The sequence below is a fragment of the Stegodyphus dumicola genome, chromosome X2 (assembly GCF_044657685.1).
Source record: "Stegodyphus dumicola isolate Sdum_Otavi_A_Nest chromosome X2, ASM4465768v1".
Lineage (NCBI taxonomy): Eukaryota > Metazoa > Arthropoda > Arachnida > Araneae > Eresidae > Stegodyphus > Stegodyphus dumicola.
The window spans coordinates 98,409,371-98,433,589 of NC_140781.1; the positions used below are offsets into that span (position 1 = coordinate 98,409,371).

The 24,219-nt window shown below is 34.1% G+C and overlaps 1 protein-coding gene across 8 annotated transcripts in view; it reads left to right on the forward strand.

The window, feature by feature from the left end:
• The window catches only part of LOC118186187 (uncharacterized), a 153,182-nt gene that overhangs the window by 99,131 nt on the left and 29,832 nt on the right, over positions 1-24,219 (forward strand). For all 8 annotated transcript variants that reach the window (XM_035356252.2, XM_085809681.1, XM_035356256.2 and 5 more), the window contains 4 exons: positions 10,780-10,899; positions 16,260-16,393; positions 20,940-21,057; positions 22,079-22,284. In XM_035356252.2, the coding sequence (XP_035212143.1) occupies positions 10,780-10,899; positions 16,260-16,393; positions 20,940-21,057; positions 22,079-22,284 (578 nt within the window). The remainder of the gene's footprint in view (positions 1-10,779; positions 10,900-16,259; positions 16,394-20,939; positions 21,058-22,078; positions 22,285-24,219) is intronic.

The window sequence follows — 24,219 nt, forward strand, 5'->3', positions numbered from 1 at the left end:
CCCTTTCCAGAGATTTAACCATCATGATGGACTGCGAGGCTTGCAACTCAGGCAGTGGAATACTGAATAGTTTAGGGAGAGGAGTGTTAGAAATTTCGCTAGATGGCGGTGCAGCATGCCTGAAGCTAATTGGAATGAGGCGAGACACGCACCGGCGTGCCTGTCTGAGTGGCTTAAAAAGGTTAAGTGAATATTGAAATTGCCAAAGATGCCCCACGTTTCGAAGGAAGACGCAGTATTTGTAAAGCGTACTATATTAATACTATTATCATCCAAAAGAAACAGTCGCAGAGCTGAATGAAAAGAAATGAGTGAATTAAAATAATCTCTAAATCAATTAACGTATAAAACTCCTAAATGCTGTATATGTAACATGGAATTTTTTCCTTAATATTATTTTTAACTATTTCAGTTGAAATTGATGGAGATTGGGTTAGTTGAATGAATATGTCAAAGCACACGAAAGATCTTTGCTTAGGAGAGAGATGACTCCATGGAGGAGTTTGTAAGGGAAACTGGCTTCTATTCACGTTACACGTAGCTCAAACCATTAGTGTCGAATTACGACTTTTAAAGGCCCTAAGCACTTAAAAGACTTAGGTGCCCCCGCATAAATTTACGCCTCTTTTTCTCCCATTTCCTTTCCGTCTTGTTTTAACTGCACCATTCCGTAGTAAAACCAGCAAAGGAATTTTTTTTTTTTTTTTTTTTTTTTTTTTTTTTTTTTTTTTTTTTTTGTAGTGCTTCCTTTCCTTGATACCTTAACAGTATGCTTATTTTCCGTAATGGTTTTTTCAAATCTGAAAACCAAGAAAACCTATCATGTAGCCTGCTCATTTGCTTGCTATCAAATCTAAGTTGAACTCCCAGTATTTATCGGTCTTAACCACTCGGCTTTTGGTCGGGCTTGATGGAGACGGAGCAAAATATTCGCTTATATGATGTGCTTTATAACAAGCTTGAAATCGGAATCGTTGAGGAAGTCATTAGGGCATCTGTTGAAACTGTACGGAAAGGCGAAGTAAATTAAGTAGCAAGCATTCAAAATACGTTATAAAATGCAGTGGAAGGATATTATCTCCACTAATAGCTAAGCACGTTGAGAATGGTGAACCATGCTGAGAATTCTGGGGTAACAAGTCATGGTAGGTATTTGAACTTCTCAAGGATTAAAAGTGTTGCTGTTCATTTAATATGCAAAAGCCAAAAGTATGCACGCTCATTTTGGTAACAGGTAGAAGACAAGAGAAGTAATTGAACGTTTTCATTTCCGAAATACTCTTTATATAATAGAGCTGTGCTCTAGTGCATAAAGGTAAAAGTTATTTTAATAGTTCCTGAAATGTAGGTTTCGAGAAGTGTTTTCGACACCTTTGTGTAGCTATAATATCCGTATCCAGTTTTTCTTAGAAAGTTCTTTATAAGTGTCCCCTGTCCATAGGCAGAGAACCCGTCGTGTGTTTTGCCGTATTAATGTAAGCAAACTAACACACATCTGGCACACTGATTGCTTTTTCAATCTAATTTATTCTCTACTTACTCATATTTATTGCTGTAATCATTTTGATTTCTTAATAAAGAAGAGAGAAGAATTTTCCCCTCTTCATAAGGCTGTTCTCATATTTTAGCTTATTTTCTGTCTGTAAGGAATTACCCCATTGCTCCGTGCATCCTGTCGTAGCGTAAGTGTTTATCAAATCCAGCTAGGAGTTGGATAATTCGTGGTTCAGATCCCGGTGAAGTCACTGTTTATTCTTCCCATTTCATGGTTTTAAAAATCTTAATAAACTGTACTATGACGAGCGAATTAAAATGCGGTGGGCATTAATTCGTGACCGTTTGGATTTGGTTGACTGGGTCTTGTGCTGTTCGCCCTATAATTGCGGTAGAATACAAAGAATTACCACATTCCAGCGTGCGTGTTGTGTTGTCTTGTCGTAAGTAGTAGCATGTCCAGCTAGTAAATTGGAAGATCCGTCGTTCGAACCTCGGCGAAGACATAGTTAAAATTTTTACATATTTCATGCTCTTAAAGCTTGATAGACTTCACTTGCTTGATATTTTAAATTTATCTTGTAGAAATTTCTCCGTGAAGACATATAAAACATCCCTTCCTTAGCAGATAGCCCTCATGCGATTTACTTTAATCAAATATCAGATGGGTTCTCAACCAGTAGGGCTGGGACCTAGCTGGAGAATTTCAGTGTTTTGGAGAGGTTGTTCAACTTCACATTTGCTAAAATCAAATTGTTAGAAAAATTCTCAGGGCAAATAACGTATAATACTGACGAACCAAAGCATTATAACCATCCCCATATTTTTCAATGAACTCATCTGGATGACGTGGAGGGGACGTGCTTAAGTGGGAATGGTAATTAACTGCTGCTGGAGAAGGTAAGGAATCATTCTTGCACATACTTTTGCGAATGGTGAGAAAGGCTAGCTTTGACATGAGTTCTAAATTTCTTACTTTATGTCTTATGTATCTTCATGTCATTTAACACATTTTTGTGGCCCGAAGTATATACCTAAAATCACCGGTTGCGATAATAAAGACTAGGTATTGTGGTAGACTAGGCTTTAATGGACACGGTGCATACTGCTAAACGTATTTAAACAGTGACTATAAATTAATCCTTATATGTATAAATTGCTTAATCCTTACAATAATTGCCCACTAGAAGGCAAGCGGTGAAATCGCTAACACTGGTAATTCGGTCCGGGGTTGAAATTCCGGCGAACGGACTGGCTGCATGGGCGTTTTCGTGGTTTTCCCCATGTATAAAGTGAATACGACCCAGTTTCCCTTAAAATGTGCTCCACGAAGGCATCCCTTCCTTAGGCAGATAGCCCTCGAGTGCTTTGCCTAAATCAAACCAATTAATAATTATACTAATTAGTAATTATATCAATTACTAATTATTAATTATATTAATTATTACTTGTATTAATTACTTCTTATATTAAAATTATCCCTTTATCTGTAATTTATAAATTTATAATCACCTTACAAAAGACTAAGATTCATTGTTCAATTTTAACTATTATTTGGAATACTGCATTTAAATAACAAGGCTGGGTGATGGAGTAAAAAGGCTTTGTGAGCCACTGAGCTAATTGATAACAATTTGAGCCTTATGGGATTATCGATAAACTAAATGCTTTAAAAACCTGTTGTGCTAAGGGTATTCACCAATATATATACACATTATACAATAATATCTGTATTATATATATATACAATAATATCTGTATATGTGCTACATTGAAGGGCGATGCAGTTTACAGATTTACCTAATGTATGAGAGAGAGAAAGAAGACTGGAAGAGTGCAAGAGACCGGTACAAATAAACCGGAAGAGCTGGGAATGCAAATGGAAAGGAAGGAGAAAATGAAATTCGGGGGAAAAAAAGCTCATTAAATGAATAAATAATAACGAGCGTTTCCGAATCATGTGTAGCTCTGGGTTTTCTCTTTTATTCTCCAGGTTTACATTCTTTTTTTCCATCCTCTCTCCCTGTCTCCAATTTTTTCTGCGCCTGAATATGAATCGCTGCTGTGAAAAAAAAGGGGGGGGAAAGGATTAAAAAATGGAAAAGAAAAATTTCCCGTCAGTTTTCTGGAACGCTAATCTGGATTCTCAGCCGAAGCCGTTGTTATTTTGAACTTTATTATAAGCTTTTTAATTGTTATTATTTTTTTTAACTATTTCTGTGTCCTTTGATTCTGTGCGCAAAGACCTGTTTTTGCACAGTCCCCCACGTATGGAGTCAGAGCATATAACGTAAAAAGTAGTCACGCGATGCTAATGTTAGGAAGCTATCGATCCCTTTATTGTCCCTGCCCTGATTATTTTTTATCTTAATAATTTCTGGCACGATTCATACGCAAAGCCCGATTACTGAGGCGCTTTAGTTTTAATGGCTAATCTTCAAAATCGACTTCATAAATCTTCTTTGCGCGATCGTAAAAAGGGAACACGTGTCCACCCATCCGCTCTATTCCCAGTTGCCAACAGTGAGAAGGTGAGTTTGTATCGTGACTTTTTTAGTCTTCTCTCCCTAAAAGTTTTTTTCTCCCATTTTTGTACGTTTTAACTTTCTTCGTATCCGTAAAACTGTAGGTGTAATTTTTATGTACGCAAATTTGTGCTTTTTTAGGATTCAAGTCAGAGTTTAGCTGTAGAATTTCAGAGTCTACAATCTGCTAAATATTTTCGTTGAATTTTTCTTATGTATTAAACCATAGTTTCCCAGTGTGGGCGTTGAGACGGTCTGGCCGAGGGGGTTAAGAAGCAATTGAGCAGTAGGGGCGAGCTTAGGAAGTTAACTTAATATTTTTAAAATAAACATTTAAACATTCACTTGATTATAAAAACATTAGATACTTCTGTATTTACATGAATTATAATAAATTAAGCCCTTCGCATTTCTTGCTGCAATTAGTATGAAAGCGCTCATTTGATTCCAAAAGAAAATAAGATACAAATTATCAATCATTCTAAAACCATGACCAAATGTTCGCAGTGATATCCATTTTCAGTGTTCACCAGTCTACATCCCTCGTGCCTTCGTGGTATGTGATCGGGAAGTCAGATGTTCGAATGCTGGCGAGAGCTTTGCTGATTTTTCATGTTTCGTGCTCTGAAATAAACCTACTGACTCTACAAGATTCACTTCTGTAAATGCTTTGGAAACTATTTAAATATTATCTCCTTTTTTTTTTTTTTTTTTTTTTTTTTTTGCATTTTGTTTTGAATTTTAATTAACAATTTGATGCAGTGCAAATGCAATAAATATCTAAAATTGCCCCGGCATATTCACTCATTGCTTGCAGATCCCATATAAAGAATATATAATATATCATTTCGCAAGGATAGTGAATGCTGAGCAGTAAGGACTTGGAAAAGAAGATGATAAGCTTTAAAAAGGATTATGAAATTATGCATTGTGGTGAAGTTATTTAGTGGGGTTTTGAACCTAGTTTTCGTCAACTATTTATGTAACCATAATTCTAAGTACTCTTATGAATTATTTGAAACTTTTTTTTATTTTATAATAAATTTACTAGACATTTAAACTGTAATAAACTTTGTTTATTACAGTATTATTTTAACTATTGATTTTGAATTAAAAGTACGAGATGAGGGTATCTTCCAGATGAAGATAGATTTCTTTTTTCGAAGTTTGAGGAATTCGCTTTGGCATGCGCATTCTCATATTCCCGGTGCTACCTTTTTACTTAAAACTGTTCGGTTTAACACCTTTGACTGCTAACTGCTCTTAAGGTGAAGCGCTTCGCGTGAGCGACGTGTAGCCGCAGAATGACTGACCAAATAAATGAGATTTTAGTTTCTCTCATTATTAAGCAACGAACGAGGTATCAAGTGTTGGACATATACGATAAAAAATATATATGAGACAGCAGTAAACAGCCAAAGCTTTCGCCGAGCACGCATTTGCGTCCATAGTTTAAAACAATGGCTTGCGTCTTATACACATATGCGACCATCGGCCACACCGGTGGTTTTTGCTGGACGCATATATGCGCCCATACGGAGGATTAATTTTGGTTGAAATGATGAATGAAAGTAGACAGCTCTAGAAGAGAGTGTAAAGTTACAACGAAATCCAGTTCAGCAATCGAAAGAGCTCCTTTGATAATTTTTTCAGTAAAGAAGGTTAAATAAATCAACAATGGATTAAGTGACAGATTTACTTATATCTCATTTTATGTCATAGGGTACATATTCTGTAATGTGAAATTTCAAGTTATATTAATTTTATTTTTGTATGTGAAACCATGCTGAAAAGAAATACTATAAATTCCCTCCCAAAATTTTAATTTGGTGTAAAGTTATTAAGAATGGAACCGCGAAATTTTCTACTAGTAAAGAAAATAACATGGAAATTTGATTCTTGGAGATACGAACCCTTTTAACACACTGGCGGGAAAAATTAAAGGAATAGCTATAAAAAGGGGCTTTATGTTGATTTCTTTAAATGAATTCCAGTGAAAGATGGTTGTTAGCTGAAGGTACACGTTACTACATAGGGGGAAAAAAAATGTTCTCCCGTTCTTTCGACACTTGTGGAGAGAAGTGCAAGGAGGTGCTTCATATTCTAATTTAAAGGATTGCACGAGTAGGTGAATAAAGTTTTCGCGTGTGAAAAGTCGAAAATTTCGTTGAAAAGACATTTGATTGAGTGGGAGAAATGGCGTGCAGTTGGGACAATGAAAGCAGGACAGAAACTGACGCAGGTCTGTAAAGACCTAAAAGTAGCGAAAAGCATCACATCAAGAAACCAGAAACGGTTTAAAGATACTCATGATGCATATGGACAGCCAGATCAAGGTCGAAAACGTGCCACAACAGACTCTCAGGACTATTATTTAGCAACAATTGTTAAAAGAAATTGACAACTGAAGTCAGCGCAGACTGTAAGGCTTCACCTACAGTAACTCGACTATCCATATATACTGTGAGTGACATTCTGCATAAAACAAGGCTGTATAATAAAAACATAGTTTTTTTTCCTTCTACTAACTCGGATTGTGAATTCCATCCAGTTGCAGTGGCACAGAGATGGTCTTGACTGGAGTACTGCGGCTTTGAGCCAAGTTCTCTTTACTGATGAGGCTCATTTATGCTTGGAGAGTAATTCCAGAATTGTTATAATATGGAGAGAGCTTAACACTCGCAATAAGCCTAAAAACATCTGTGAAAGACGCTGGTACAGAGGTGGTGAAATCATGGAATGTTTAGGTAACATTCTGAATGACAGCAGTGACCTACACGATTTTGACCAGTACAACTATGAACGCTGAATTATGCAGACGTGAGGTTCTTATGTCAGATTGTTTAGGGGTGCAATCGGTAATAACTTTCTTCTAATTGGCGGTAATGCTCATACCCATCGCACTGTACTAGTGACCGATTATCTTGAGGGCGAAGGAATCTCGTGAATAAATAGGCACGCATATTTTTCGGATTTAAATCCAATAGAATAAATGTAGGACACACTATACGCCGAATTGCACCACTGCAACCCCCACCAAGCACTTTCTTGGAAATTCCACAGAGTTTCTTGGATAATCTAATACACAGCATGGGAAAACGCTTTAAATCTTGCATTTCTCGCAGGGGTGACCACGCAACTTGTTAATTTTTTCTGTGAATCTCAAAAAAGTAATAATACGTTTCCCTACACCACTTTATATCACACTTCCTTAGTTCTTATTCAAACTTATATTATGCAAATAGGCAATTCTGTATTTTGAAATTATGTCGGGCATGACAAAATAAAGGTCTTGTGCAAGTTCCTTGTCCTTAGCTGTAAATTCATTCAAGCTACATGAGTTTTTATAGCCGTTCTTTTAATTTTTATACGAATGTGGTTTAAGAAGTGGAAAAATGTAATTCGAACAGTACAAGATGATTATAAATTATTCATCGAGTTTAAAAACACTATGTTTAAAAAAATAGTACACATAAAATAATGCGTGACACACGAAACTGAACTCTAAATATCCAAGTTTAGACCTCCGTTTTAAAATTCGCATGAGTATCACAGTGAAGAACTCCCATATCGCTGAGCTGCGCGATGCACTAACGATGATTTAATACTTTTCGCGTGGATTCCGCGATCTCTAGAACACACGGATTTCTTTCTTTAGGCGTGTATTTAAGATTCTATTTACATGCCCTCGCTTTCAGAGAACTTCAGCTCAAGGATCGTATTGCCAATACATATTTATGGGCATTAACAGCACAAGTGTGGACCGAATTCGAATACTGCATAGACGTGTGTCTGACCGGAGGAAAACACTTGATGGTAATATGAATAAAAACCTAATTACTAAACGTTTGTTTCCCTGAATCATACTTCGAAAATACTGTTCATAATAGTAAAAAAAAAAAAAAAAATCTTTCTAACAACTTTTATTAGCAGCAAAAGGTAGAAAACCTAGCTTCTGAGGAAGAGCAAACTATGAAGAATATATACGTAAACACACATATTTAAATGACAAAAGGGCCACCTTTTGCCGTGTAGAAGTTTCCCGTGGAAAAAAGTCCTTCATGAATGTATCCTTTCTCCTGGATGGGTAATCCTTGAGTGCTTTTCCGTAATCAAATAATCTAATTCAAATACCAAAAGCCGTGAAATTCCTATTTAGTATTCTGTTTGGCATCCTTTAAAATACGGCGACTGTTGTGGCGTGTTCAGCGAAATTTTTCTAGAGGAATGCTGAATTATGTCTTCTGAATACCTGCCCAAAATAAATTCGTTCTTGTAGGTGCTATATCTTGTGCAAGAATAAACTCTGCATGATATCACGTAAGTGTTCCACTGCATTCCTATCTGATAAATGTGGTTACTGACAAATAGTCCGAAATGCTTCTGGAACCAGTCGCGAACAAGTCTTATCCGGTTACTCGATGCATAGTCATCCTGGAACATATCATCCTCTTTGTATATGAAGTTCATGAAGGGCTGCAAATGGTCATTAAGCAGCTGCTGAACATAGTGGTTCCATTTAGTAAGTATCTGTAGTAAGTTCAGAAGTCCTAAATCGTCAATATGCCATGAAAACTTTGCATCATCATAGAGTCACCTCAAACTTGAAGGGTGTCTTGTTGACACAGCTGTGCCCTTGACCTTACAGAGTGTACTCCACACCCGAATTCTACTGTCATCTCATAAATGATACCGCTGCTATGTTGATCAAGTTGTCCGTCCTAGTCTCCTCTGGAGTCTAGTTAATTCATTCTAAACCCGTGTGAGACGTTGGGCCAAATGATAGGTTTAACAAAGACACTTTTATTAGATCGTTCAGACAAGAGGAATCAGTGGTAAATTTTAATAAGTGTGCAGTGCTAGTTTCGACGGTTGAACTACAAAATGTGCGTCTTCAGTTGCAGGAGTGAAAATTACGAAAGAGAAGCCCTGTGCTCATATGCCAATTAAAACAATAGAGGAGAAATTTATGAATATGAAATTTAGAAGGTTTTACAGAGGCATTTCACATTCATAAAATCTTTCAGTTCTAGTTAATTATCCAAATTCCAGTCCAAATTTATCCTCAGCTGTTAAAGAAATTATTTCATAACTTTTCACTTTTCATTAATAGATGGCGCCAGTAGCTATGTGTTTTGTTTCTTAATGGAATCTTCTCGAGTTTTCTCGTCTGTTGTTTATATTCGTATGCCTCCTTCATCATTTTTACTCTCGAATGCTCTTTCATCGTTTCATCATCTCCTGCAGCTGAAGAAGGAGGTTTCGTGAAGAAGGTGAAAAAGAAGCAGTCGGTGATATAGTTACCACAATTACCATAGTGATAAGGCGTAAAAGTCATTAGCTTCGTTCATGTCTGTGGAACAGGGCTTAAGTCGTAGCCACTCAAGGAAGGGAAAGCTGCGCATGCGTGAATGTACAGCTAAACTCGAAGAAATCATAGACAGGATGTCAGTTCATGTTTGCTTCGCTGTGATCTGTCGGATATACCAGGTCAACATAAAGGTGAACATTTAAAACATTTTGACGAAATTCTTATGCTAATTTCCTTGATGTAATATTGTTTGATTTCCTAGCTACAGAGGTTCGGCTTATGCTGGTTCTGACCATAAAGGCCATCGTATGAACCCTCGCTTTCCATCCCGATATTCTTTAAGAGTAACTTCATTTCCTAGAAAAAAATTTTTTCGTTTCCTGGAAGGAAAATGAGTTTACAAATAGCTTCAACCAGATCTGAAAGTAAAGTTTTGGAATATTTTTTCTACTTTCGAACGAACACTCCTCTCCGAAAAAATAAAGGAGGGGAAGGTCTATTCTGAAATAAGAAAAAAGTTAAAATTTTTGTGTAATGTTATCGTATTTTCTACTTAAACTGCACATATAACATGCATCATGAAAGATAAAGCAATTATGAATGAATGTATTTGTTTGGAATGAGCAATTAATATGTTTTTCTGTTAAAATCGATTGTATTAGCGTATACTCTTTCATGTCATCTCACATTTTAATTTGTGCTGCAGCCAGTTAGTTTAATATTAATTTAACCTAATCTAATCTAGCTTTACCAATACAGTATGTATGAAATATTTCAAAGCTATACAGGAGCGATAAAAGAGCTTTTCTATGCAGAAGAGTGCGAAAACGGGTAAAATACACATTTAGAACAACGGCAAATAATTCCTTACTTATTTATTTGAGAGTAGATATTACACAATTACTGAAAATTTTTTCTTACTTCAAAATATAAAGCTTTGGAATGTATTAAAGTTCTTTATTGTTAGTTCAGCCTGAAATGTCTGATGCCTCTTCGGGAAATGAGGAAATGTGCAGAGATTGCTTTTATGTATATAAATACATAAAAGCTTATTATTTTTATCGCTTAGCGTTTACAATATTAAATTTTCGTAACAGAATTAGATATAATTAACTATTTAAAAAAAATTAAATTTATGTTCCTGCTATGTCATAAATTTAATTCCGATTGGAGAATTATCGGCCTAAATGCGCTTTCTGTTTAATCCAATTAGCTTAGTGTATCATGCAGGTGTCTGTAGAAATTTCTGAAAGGATGTCTTTTTTTCCCTGAGGTACTCACGTTCTGCTCCTCAACCTGCATATTTCAGAGCGTCTCGAAACCAAAAACAAATTAAACGGCTCGAATTGTGACGCATGCGCCTCGAATGGAGTGATGCTTCTGCTCTTTTTAAATATGAAGTGGCGAGATATTTCTGTTGATCAGTTTCTCCTTTTTATCTCTTCGCAGTATGTGATGAACATGCCGGAGGATGATCCCAGGAGGATGGACGAAATACGAAAATATGCCGCCATCTACGGAAGGTTTGACTGCAAGAGGAAGCCAGAAAAACCGCTTACTTTGCACGAGGTAAATACAATGTTTGTTTCGTTTTGTTTGTGAGTTCTTTTGTCAAACGTTTACTTTGTATGTTGCTGTCAAACAGCTTGCCTCCTGTATCTGTTCAGGCGGCCCGTGGCATTCTAAGGTGTGATTGCTTCACTAGCGTGTTTTAAAATGTAAACTTTTATGTAAGTTTTCTGTACGATAGGCTAGAGGTGAACTTTCTCTATGAATAGCTGTTAAAAGTTTTATGAAGATCTCTTGAAGCGTGAATCTCCCCGAATATTCTCAAACGACGAGCTGAATTAGTGCTTACATTCGGTGGATTTCTAAATCATTTTTTGTTTAAAAACGTCATTCGGAATAAACTTACTCAAACAGATTTAAATTAAAGCATGCTAAAGCAGTGATGAGAAATCTGTGGACTGCCGAAATCTTGTTTTTCATTAAGCTGAAAAGTAAAAATTTTTATGCAAGGCAAATGCATTATTAATATGAAACATATTATCATTTAAAGAAAAGTTGCTTGCCGCAATAGTTCTGTCAAGGCTGTCATTCACAGTTTCGGTTTAGCGCCGAAAAAGATGCACCTTGGCACCACGATTCAGCCAAGGTCCGTTTTAAAAAACACGTCAAAGATTATCCTCTTCTGGTACGCAGTCGCGCATGAGCAGACATGTATAAACTAATGCATTAACTATGTATAAAAATAGTTGCATTATTACTGAGTAAACTTACTGGTATGCTCTTTAAAACATAAGCAAACTAAGTTATACTATTAAGTAATTATATAGAAAGAAAGAAAACAATAACTGAAAAATATTTAATTAAAAATTATTAATGCGGAGCAAAATGTTGTCAAATTAATGTGAATGAAATGGGATTAATCTGATATAAGGTGGTTGGTTACCTGATATGACCAAAGTTTCTAAATCCATTTAGTGTCAAAGTTTTGCCAACAATTGAAAAATTTGACAAAGCAATGGCCAGGGCATAATTTCTTTTTGTGGCAAATTGTAAGATAGTACAAAAGACGTCGAGTTCTGATGTTGAAGAAGCAGTCTTAAAATCAAAGTCAATGTAAAATCAAAAGGCTTAAAAGTTCAAAGGTTAAATATTAAGTTTGGTAATACAGGAAACTTGAAAAACAAGCCTTGCCATCTAAAAGGAGTGCGCTTTATAATGCCGCATCCATTTGGTCTAACCGATTAGACTACACTAAAATTAATTGTAAGCATCTATGTATTCAGTAGGGGGACATATATAAATTATATTATAAATATCAAAATATATAAATTAAAAACAACAGTATAAAATAAATGGACTGATAAATACAGACAAGACTCAAAAAATCAGTAAAACGAAAGAAAAGTCTAGTGAAATAACTGCATGCAATTTAATCCTTCAACAACATGGTTTAACGATGTCAAATGAAATTTAAAAGCTACAAAGAGTAAGGTACAAGTTAGGTGGTGGCAGATGTGAAAACTGAATTGTATGTTGTTAATTTTAAACGGAAATTATGCGAAATGTGGTAAAGTTTTAGTGTAAGTTTATTAATCATAATAACCACGCCCCTTTTTTTTTTTCTTTTTTTAAAGTTCCAAAACATTTTTTAAATGGTAAATTTAAAGTCAAAATGGAAAGAAAGAATGTAAAAGTAAGTTAACCAAAAAAAAAAAAATCATTTGTTGTGTGTACAGTAGGACTAGAATAATAACGGAGATAGCTGTGCATATTACATATGTATAATTGTCACACGTCCAGTAAATATCTTCATTTCAGGTTTAACTATTTCCTATTATCAGTAACAAAACCTAAGGTACAGTTTGTAAAGTAATTTTATTGATAATAAGCGTAATTTGAGCAGGTTAATTTCTTTATGAAAGTGTTCAATTTTAGAGCAAAATTTTTTTAATATTTGGTTAATTATTGTGTCGTCAGTTAGTATTTTTGGAAGTACTGGAGTTTCAGTGGACTAGTTTATTGGTTTTAAAATTCAGCAATCTCCTTTTGTGAGAAAGTTTACCTTTCAGAAATTTTACCTTTATTTTTTACCTATCAGAATATAATCAAAGTTATTGCTGTTTGTTTTAATTTTGTTAAACTTAAAACATTTTTAATAAATATTCTGTTAACACGAAGCTGTTAGCAGGTATAATATCGTTCCACCTGTAAGTAAAATAAAATTGATTTTTGATGTTGTTCACAGTTTTACATGAAACTGAATTCTTTTACTAAAAGTCAGAGATTATATATTGCATTAGAATAGTTTGTAATCGCAGGAATCCCATTTATTTGCGGCTTCTTTTCAATTTATAATTAGTCTGCATAACACTGTGACCTCGTTAACTTCGTGGTGGGAGCATTCCCTGTCCATGGCTTCAGAATTACAATTCTGAATAACACCATTTTAATAAATATGTGGTATAACATAATGAAATATAAAAACAGTGAATGCATTTATGGAGTGCATTCACCATTTTTATAGGTACAGAACTAACAGTGTTTTAAAGGGGAAAAAAAGAGTCAAGCATGCCTTGTTAATGCATTTAATTGTCAGTTATTGAGTTTATTGGAGCTATTATATTGTTTTCGCATTAGCCTTTCTCCAAAGCATAATAAAGCAGAGCATGTTAATGTCATGCACTGCAGTATGTTCCATAATTCTGCTGCGTAGTTTGTATTCTGTTGTGACTTGTTACGTTACAGTTGGTTCTGTAAATCGCTTTCAGACAACTGACTAATATATTGTTTCTTTTTATTATTATTATTATTAAATCATTCGAAAATTTCTATGTTGTGCAGCTCATTTTTACTTATGGATTGTGCTGTGTGTCATTGTACTTCTAATCTTCTGAACCATTTGGTAATTAAAATACTTCGTTACTTGTGATTTGCCTATTCTCCTTGTACTGTCAAAGTACCAGTAATTTTTCTATGGTTATATGTCGCTGTTAAGATTTGCTAATAGTTAAGATTTGCTTATTTAACTTTCCTTTAACACCTGCATTGGGACCTCGTGATTTCCCCGACAGGTACAGGTAAAAGTCTGGGAACACCAGCAATGTACCGTAAGTCAACTGGTAATGCTTCCACATACTAACTATCCCTTTAATAATAAAAAATGAAACTGTAAGCCGTGTGAGAGGTATGGAAATAAAAGGTTGAGTTCCACCCAGAAGGTGAGCATCTGAAGCTCTCCAAAGGATCCAGAGTTTACCTGTCATGGTACATCATGCAGTCCTACAGTACACCCCGCATCCAGTATTTATTAAAAAATAAAGATTTAGTACACAATGAGATAGCAATACAATTTGAGATTCACAAATTAAATTGAGGTTTGGATGTAACAAAAATAACAAGAGATAATAAGTACTGGTAACAAATATTATAATACACTATACTAATATACTCCACTGCCCACGGGGATAATAAGTGACCACGGGGTCAGATCATTTGTGAAGAACATGGAAAAATACTGAGTTAAAAATCTAGGAACTCATGGACTACAGAAAATAATTTCGCAAGAAACAAACACCATTTTTTTTTATGTTTTTAAAATGGTATATTGGAGTAGGTTATTACAGTTTATGAAGTTCATAAGCTCAATCCTTTTTAATATATTCACAGAATATAAAAGTTCATTAAATTTATGCATCATGAGGAGTTTGTACTTAACAAAGATCTAGGCCATACGAAGAGAGGTTGTTGCATAATTTTTTTTAACTTTTGAAACTTAGGATACTATTGTTCATATTTAATTAGATATAATGCTAAGATATCAGTTTGTGGAGATTTTATGTTATTATCTTCAGTCAAGGCTTGATTTCAGGACATGTCTCCATCCTCTAGCATATAAGTTGCCGCTATATAAATTATCTCATTGCCTAAGTACTACTAGCTGTTTTCAGCTCCCTCCTTTTTTTACGGTGCTCGAACTAAAGTTAAATTTGCCATCCTTAATTCAGAGTGTCTGCAGATGGAGATGACTGGTTTTTAAATGCTCGAATGTTTCTGAAATTTACTCATATAGCTTAAAAGCTGCAGAAGCGAACAAATTTTGATGCTATCAGGTGTTAACCCAAGGCCAGGTAATTCCTGAGGTACAAAAATAACTGCGAACTTGCGATAGTTTTGCTGTTAGTTTCATTGTTGAAGAATCTTTTTTTAAGCAGAAACTTTTGAAAAATCAATATCGCTGAGATTCATATGCTCACGTTTGCATCACAAGAGCACAAAAAAGGGCGATTTTAATTGCTTATATATGAAATGTGGTATGAAAAAAATGGTTTCTTTCGCAAGGAACAAGTACGCTATAAGTAACAGTGAAAGCAAAGAAGTGCCTGTAAATTAGCTTATTATCAATAAAAAGTATTTAAATGGATTTGACATATAACTAAGTCAGTTTGTTTTCTTATACTTGGTACTGATTTATCTTAAAACATGTCTTAATAACCAGAATGTAAATCTTTTTTTTTTTTTTTTTTTTTTTTTTTCCTTTGTGTAATCTGTTAGTCCTCTCAGATTTTCCAACTTTATTTAAAAGTAATATTTTTGCTCTTTTATCGTAGCTAAAACCCAAAATGGAAAGCAGGTGGATTAGAAAGATTTTGGAAACATTTAGATCGTCTTGACATACGTAGTTTGTTGCATGTGTAAACTGAGAATTCTAGATGCCTTTAAGTTGGCAAACTCCAAGCTAATTTTTTTTTTTTTTTTTGTTTTAAGTATGTGTGATTCCTTAGACTTACTCTATTTCTATTGTCGAGTTCAGTAAGTGAGCTTATATGGCAAAGAACTCGAGAGCTATCTGGCTTAAGGGAAGTGGCCTTCGTAGGTTACTTAGAAAGTGGTTCCTCCTGGGCAGATAGCCCTCGAGTGTTCTGCCATAATCAAATAAATCAAACCTATATAAGTGAGGAATTATCGTAATTTACTTTTTAAATATTAAATGTACTATAGGATATTTTTAGGGAAAAAAATTATTTTCCTACCAATACCGTATTCAGAGGCTGGAAATAAATTTAAATAATTAAAAGAAGAAATTAATTTTTTATAGCATACGACACTTTTTGATATAAATTAAAATCATAATACTAAAATAGCTTGGCAAACTTCTTCCCTCCCGTGTTTGTAGTGTAATTTTGTGCTAGTTATTTTAAATGAACTATGCGAATTTGTAAAACGTTAATGTCTCTTTTCACAGTTCCATAATTTACAAATTGTGTGTAAAGGCTCGCAATTCTGTCCTATCCAAATGCAACAATATGTATTACGCCAATTTTTTTTTTTTTTTTTTTTTTTTTTTTTTTTTTTTTTTTTAATTTTCAAGTTTTGGGCTACCTTTTTCAAGGTTATATATGTGTTTCAACTTTTCTTTTCAGGTATCCGTAAACGAAGCAGCTGCTCAAATATGCAAGCACATCCCAGCGCTCTTGACGAGGAGGGATGAGCTTTTTCCTTTAGCTAGGCAGGTAGTCCGTGACAGTGGCTACCAGTACTCCAAAGGGCATTCAAGGTGAGAGGATCGTGTTATCTGTATTTTATAGTGTGCACGGTTGTTTGTTTTCTTACTTCTTTTGTGATTTCAAGAACGGAGGCCTATTTACATATGAAATCGTGACTACTATGTTTTTATGGCCGTTGTGGTCGTTCGTTCAACCTAGTGTTTGCATTTTTTGAGCTCCTGATAATGAACCACCCAATCGGGATCGGGCTGAATTTCCCGTTACTTTGGAATATATAACATTTTGCTGTAGATCTGTATAATATATATTTTAGCAGTATCACGCGTTTGTTTGTGTTGATGCCGTCTTATTTTTTTCCACGAATCTTTCTCTGCTGTGATGAGATGCATAAACAAATGATTGAAATTTGAAGGGGGGGTCCAACGCCTTTTCTACATGTGTCCATTATCATGGACCTAGTACGCAGTTGTATTTTGCGCAGCGGTGAGAAAGCAGATATACAGCGTAAATATACTAAAATTACAGTAAGTTAATGATATTTTAAAGCCGTAAAACAGAATATTATTTATATGAGTACTTTACCCCTTGAACGAAGAGCATTCAGGCAGAGACATTATTCGAGTAATCCAGACGACATTCTTAGTGTTTGTTAATTAAGGCATTTTTATTATTGCCATTTTAAACGAAATAAGACAGACAAATGGGAGTTTGAGAAACGTATCAATCTGACTGTGGTAGCGTAAGAATGTTCGTGACAGGACACTGAACGATAAGAGTACTTTCTTGCAGAAAGTTGAACATAAAGTAGCTTGTTTGCGTTTTAATTAAATTCCCTAAGGGGGTCGATTAAATATTTTTGTCTGTATTCAGTTCGAGGAGAAAATATCGAAAAACTGTATTTGGAATGCAGTTTCGTATTACGAGCCTGCATTATTAAAAAATAAAGTGTATGTTAAATGTATCTTTTTTGTTTTTTGCGGGAGGGGGATAGAAATGTACTCTTTTTTTACTTCAATAGTACAGATGTTTCCGGCATTGTATAAAACACCACCGTTCTATAGAATACTCAGGAATTTTATGGAATGCCTGGCGATTTTAAGCGAAATATGAAATATGAGAATCAGTATATACTTTCCCTAGCCATTTTATATATAATACCTAGGCATCCTATAGAAGAACAAATGCTGTTTGAGCGAAATATGAAAAAATATCATGATGTATCATTTAAAAAATGTGCACTCCTTAAAAAATGCAAATGTTATTTTAAATAAATAATGAAAAGATTGCCATTAAAAAATATTTATTCAAAACACGTAAAAAAATAAAGTTGTACAAATCAAAATTTATTAAGATTCTTATTAAAGATAATAATGCATGAAAATTAATGAAGGGTATGGAGTTACGGAGTGAGTATATTTGAAACGAATCAGAAATGTATTTCATACTTTGACGGTTTGTCATTTGGCATTCTATAGATTGTTTAGGAATCCTCCCCCCTGTGGCGAGCGCTAACCGTCTCTAGGCAATGGCCATTATTAAACCATTGTATAAGGCCGGGAGCGGTGGTCTGTTTATTATGGAGGCACCTAATAGGTGAGCCGCCGTTGCCTCCTATGAAGGGACGGACAAATTACATACATGCCTTCTCTGGGATTCGAACCCAGACCCTTCAGTACGGCGGCAAAATCATTAACCACTCTCCTGTCTGGGCGGCTGTTAGGAAATGTACGAAATGTCAATCGTTTCACATATTTCCGGCCAGTTTTCGGCATTCTATACAATGCCTAGATATTCTATGGCATGCCGACGTCTCATACATTGCCGGAACATAAATTTTGCACGCAGATTTATGCTTTAAATGTTTTGTTACATGATACTCAAATCTTGTCGTATAAAAGCGGAAAGGACCACGTAGTTTATGACGTGTTTCTAACGTATTGCGGAATTACAAGTCAATTTCTTTCAGGCCGTCTTTCAAGAAGCATCTTTTTCTAATCCCTTGTCTGCTTTGCAAAATTAAGAACCTCTTATTAACTTATTAACGTATAATTCCAAAATTATTTGCTTTTATCACTCATCTAATAATAATAGGATGTTTTTTGAAAATTTCGTTCGATACGGTATTAAAATGTTTGAATTATTGAGATAAAAGAAAGATCATAATGATTAAATAGATATTATATGAAATCATTTAAAAAAATCTTAAAACTTGGATGTTAATTAATACGTATTGCTATTTGAATTCTTGTTTTGCATTATTTTTAACTAACTTTAAAAAAAAAAATTTAAAAAAAAAACTGAAAAAAGAATTGGTGTGTTTATTTATAAAACTCTTAATTACTAACTTAAGGAAATTATTATACTGTGTGTATATACATAATTTGAAAAAAGATTACGTGCAAAACATTTCATAGGCATGTTAATTTTTATTCTAGTAATATGCAGTTTTTATAATTGCATTATAAATTCTAAATTTCTTTTAATTTTTCAGATATTAAAAATAAACGAAAAAGTAGATTATGATACCAAATACTTTTTTTAACTAAGAAAATGTATAATTAAACTGATGATCCTTTGAGAAAATTAACTCTCCTCTTATTCAAATAACTGAAATTGCTCTAAATTTCCTAAGAAACGTGTATCAATTCTTTAAAGTAGGCATAAACTTATATTTTAATTACAGAGAAAGGAAATTTTCCAACAATATTCCTCCTTTTCAAATCATCTTTTTGCCTGCAAATGAAACTGCTAAGTCTCGCATGACTCCCCTTTGCTAGAATACCCCCTAGAACTCCCATATTTAACTTTTTTATAAAAGAATACATCGAAGATGACCATCTAAAATAAACTTCGATCCCACTTTTAGGCAGCCCTCGTGTGGTTTGACACATTCAATTAAATAGACTCTTTTCCGTCAACTTAAATTTAGATTGCCCTCACGGCTTTGAGCCCAAAGCTCCAAGTTTCAAAAAGTATATTAATTCTCTACAAATTAATTCTCTACAAATGACATTTGCTGTGTTTTATAAAAATACTAAGGTTCATTAAAACACTTTCCACGTAATTCCTTCCTCGTGTATGACTTAAAATTTGTTTTTAATACCTTATATGTAAAAAAAAGTAATTTGAATTTCTAGGGGAAAAAAGGACGTGTCCGACTCCAAAACTCTGAAAATAGTTTCAAACTTAAAACTGAACTTATAAGTTGGTGCAGTGAGTCTATAGCTGCACGGCCGATAGTGAAATTCTGGTGTTCTGCTCTCTTGTACCTCTGCATCTTCGTGTGGGATAGGATAGTTAATCCTTAAAACCAGAAGCTGCCGATAATAAAAATAAAAGCTTTTAAATTATTTTATGCACACCATGAAAGCGTACTATCTCTTAAGTCTGAGTGTCTACGAAATACACAGCAATTAGCAAGCATACGCTCAATAGGCTAAATGAATCCATTCTCTGAAAAGTTCATTTCAAAGGAGGTCATTTTAAAAACTGCGGAACTACAGTTTATCAGCGCAGGCGATGCGCAGTAAACAAGATTTCAAAGGAGATGCTACCAGATGCAGTTGCAGGTTCAGAAATTTTCTTTTCATTGGGCATGGTTAACAGCTGCTATACCTTTCTTACCTTTTAACCTAAATCCTATTCTTTGCTTAGTAATGATGTCCCTTTACAATTGGCATTATTTGCGAAACCAGAGGATTTATTGGTTGCCACTTCCATGCTTTGATGTATTTTCAAAGTTTTTCGGATAAATATTAAGCAAATAAAAAATTAAGAATTCCGTGTTAAGTGATTTGCAAAGTACGATGCCATAGAGCAGACCGAGCTCTGAGTGCCATGCAGAGCCATAAGCTGCCGAACAGTAAAATCCGCCAACCTCAAGTAGTTGGGCCCCGGTTCAATTCTGGCTGTATGGGAGTGATATCGGTTTTCCATGTATAAATGTGAATACGAGCAAGCTTTCCGTAAAAAGATATCCACGAAGGCATCATTTCCTCTAAGCAGATATCCTTCGTGTGCTTAAGGGTTAGATTTAATTTTATTAAAGCAAAGTGACTCGAGGGCTATTTGCTTATGGGGGGGGGGCTTTTCAAAGGAAACTGGCTCGTATACACATTAAACATGGAGAAAACCAAGGAAACTAATCATGGTGCCACCCCTTTCGCAAGGATTCGATCCCAGGTCGAAATACCAGTCTTCAGCAACGCTACCGCTTAGTCGCTGGTGGGCACTTAAAAGACGGTATTTTACTTCGCATAAACTGGTTATTGTAAGTTGCAATCATTTTGCGTTTCTGCCAGTGTTTTGAGCAGTTTGCTTATTGTACTATAAATTTTTGTCTTGACTTATTGAATTTTCAAAGTCATAAGATGACAAGTCCCTTCCTCATCAAATACACGCATTTTTACTTCAGACCTTTATTTATTTTTTATTTTTTCTTTTATTTATTTATTTATTTTTTTTTTTTTTATTTTTATTTTTTTATTTTTTTATTTTATTTTTTTTTTTTTTTTTCCATCTTAGAATTCTTAATGAAAATTCCCCGAATGACATGCAGGAAAGTTTGAATTCATTCGGGAACGTCTTTTCTTATAGATCTCAGTGTTACTCGAAAAATTTCGATGAAGACTCTTGCAAGAGGTTAAGGTTTGATGGAAGTCCTGGGGCCATACCAGACCCAAATCAAATGGAAGAAGAGAGGAAGAGAAGGCAGGCAAGTGTATTTTTACTCAACAAGTCTATAAATCTTCATCATCTCTTTCTTTGCTCTTACCTAGTCATTTAAGCATACTACAGTATTTCAGATTTCTTCAAAATGGGCTAAAGCTTACAGTCTGTTATTCCCAGTTATATAAAACGCACCCTTTATGTTCAAAACGTTTTTAAACTTTTTTACTGTATCTAAGTTTGGTTGTTTCAGATTTTCATTCCAGATGAATGTGTAACAGAAATAGACACAGGCAGTTTTTTGTTATTTTGAACCATTTCATTTTCATTTAAATTATCTGCTTCGTAGTCCGAGAGGTAGCGTTAGATGTATAAAACAAAATGTTGTTTTTAACTTCGGATTCATTGCTTGTTGCTGACATCGATAAAGACCTCTTTTACTTCAGTTTAGCTAAATTTGGCTTATACTGCTGTATCAACGACTTTGAATTTCTTTTAGAACGAAATTCTTTGAATTCATTTCATCTAGAGATCTTAACACACAATTATGTACACTTTATTTACATAAATAACACAGTGTTTAACAATAAAAACTGCTAAGCATACACATTGGAATTATTAGAATTAATATCTTCATTACTGCATCAAAACATATTCAGAAATCAAGTTGAGAGAAAGCAAAAGATAGTCCAGAATCAAGTTGCAAAAAGCGCCATCTGATGGCTTACAACGTAAATTCGTAATAAAACACTAAAGTCCTTAATAGGAAACAAAATTAATTCTCTACAAATATGTGGATTTTTGGTCTTGAGCTGTGAGATAGTGAATTATTGATTAACCAGTTATCATCTCTCAAGTTCCGTCTGTTTGTATTTTATTTAGTTTCCAGCGATAATGAAGACGAACGAATTCCAGTGAATTTTCTTACGAATAAAAAAAAATTATAATTTCCTTCTCAAATGATTTGGCATTGCAACTATTCCATTCACAAATTTATCTTATTTTGAACGATTCAAGTGTGATCTACTTTGCAAAAATCCTTTTATCCCTATTGCTGTTTTTTATAGGACAGGCTCGAAGCTGTAACGGAGCAGATAAAGTTATTGGCTGGCCAACAACATGATCTGAAAACAGGCCTTCAGCAGTCGAGGGACACTCATAACGTGGCTGCCGTCGGCCAGATCCAAAACCAGCTTGACCATCTTGCCGCCCAGCACTATCAATTAGTAAATGAACAAAGTGAACTCAGCAGGCAGTTGAGGAGGTTAGACAGGTATGGCTGTGAATTTTGTACATATATTTTTGTTTTCATTTATGACGCATAGCAATTGATCATTTAAGATGCTGTCGCTTCCTGAGTGTTTGGCAGGTAAGTAGGTTCGCCTTTTTTTTTCCCCCTCCCCTCGGTCAAAGGTACGATTATTTCCAAGGTCGCCTCTAGCCGGAGAAAGGTAAAAATATTTAATTTCGTTTTAATTTGCGTTTATTGTTAAACTTCTATGTGTTTTGTCTTTTAATCACCCTTTTAGCCCCTCTATTTAACCTTGATCATGTCATTTCCCAGTAAATATAGAATTTTGTATGTATCATGCTATATTTTATATATCATAAATTGAAATGAATGTAAAATGCGTTTTAAGATTATTGTGCATTATTTGTTATTTTCAATAAAGATATAATTTTATACTCTGCATCCATGAAAGTTTCACACGAGAATAGTCATTTTTCATTATTCTATCTTTTCTAATCTAAAATCTGCATGGTTTTTCTGCATGCAGGTTTTTTTTTTTTTTTTTTTTTTTTTTTTTTCCCGTACGCATGAATTTTGTTTGTGATTTTCTTTTTCGTTTCAGCGTGTTCGAAGATTGCATTGGAAGTATCAAAGAAAAATCAAGAAATTCGTTTTGTCATTTTGGTTTCCGTTTTTATGATATCTTATTTTTATTACTAAATGATGAATAACTGTAGTAGAAGTAAACTTTTATTGTAAGCATAATTGTTTATGAAATTTCAGGCCGTTTTAGAATTAATATGTGCTTCAACGTTGCTGATTTAAATAACCTTTTTGTCACTCAGATATACTGCCACATGTTGTACTATACAGAACTTAAAGAGGGATTTTTTTTTTTTTTTTTTTTTTCAAAAGGTAAAAGGAAGGCAGGAAGAAAATTATTTGAAATTATAAAAATATGGTGTAGTTATATTTTAATTTTTATTTCTTGTTTGTTAATTTTAAAAAATTGCGAAAATAGTACAAGCAGATTTCATGCATCATTTTAAATTTTAATCCCTCCCCCGAATGGCGAATTTTGCGGTGAAAAAAATTCGTCGTCCTAACTTCCGTTTTCAAATCCCTTAGAAGAGATCGCCTTTAATGGCTTTATTCAGTATTCTGTCCCCCAATAGATATTTTTTAAAAAAATTGGAGTTTCTAACATCTTCTCGTAGAAGATTCCTAATTTTCATGTGAAAAAAGGAATGAAACTAGAAACAATTCGTGTGGAATCTGTAACTAAATGTGTATGTTCCAAATACGTGGAAGCATTAATATCTTTCTGTAGCTGCTGCTAAAACTTATTCTAATTTATGTGAAGGGGAAAAATCTATCCTTACAAACTATTTTGGATTTAATTTCAGAATTAAGTTTTCTGTCGTTTTAAAGGATAACCTGATTTTTCTTTTTCAGTATCAAGGAGGTTGGAACTTCCCTAGAAGTTCGCCTAGCCTCTTTTATTGAAATTAAGATCGAAACAAAGTTCATTTTTATCTTTATTAAATATCCCCTTAAGGTTTTACCACTGAACTTTCAACAGTATATATTTATCATACACGCGCTTTAGCAGGTGTTGCCATTGTGCGAATCAAAATCTTCAATTTTTGTTTTCCACGTGGTTTCGCACGTATCTGATTCTAAATTCTTCCTGAAGAATTATTATAGTGTAAAGATCTTGAACTTTGCCGAACAGGAGAACCTTTTAGCAAAGTTTAAGATCATTAAGCTAGCTTTGAAATTTAGTTAGACTATAAATGCTTAACAGACTGAGTTATTTAAATGCAATAAAAGCATTTCTTAGTAATTTAAAATACCATTCTACATTTTTAATATTACAGCTGAGTGCTATAATTAAAAATACATTTAATTAGTATTATATCCAACGGATATTTGTAGCTTTAGTTTAACTTAATAAGAAATATTTCTGACATTGCA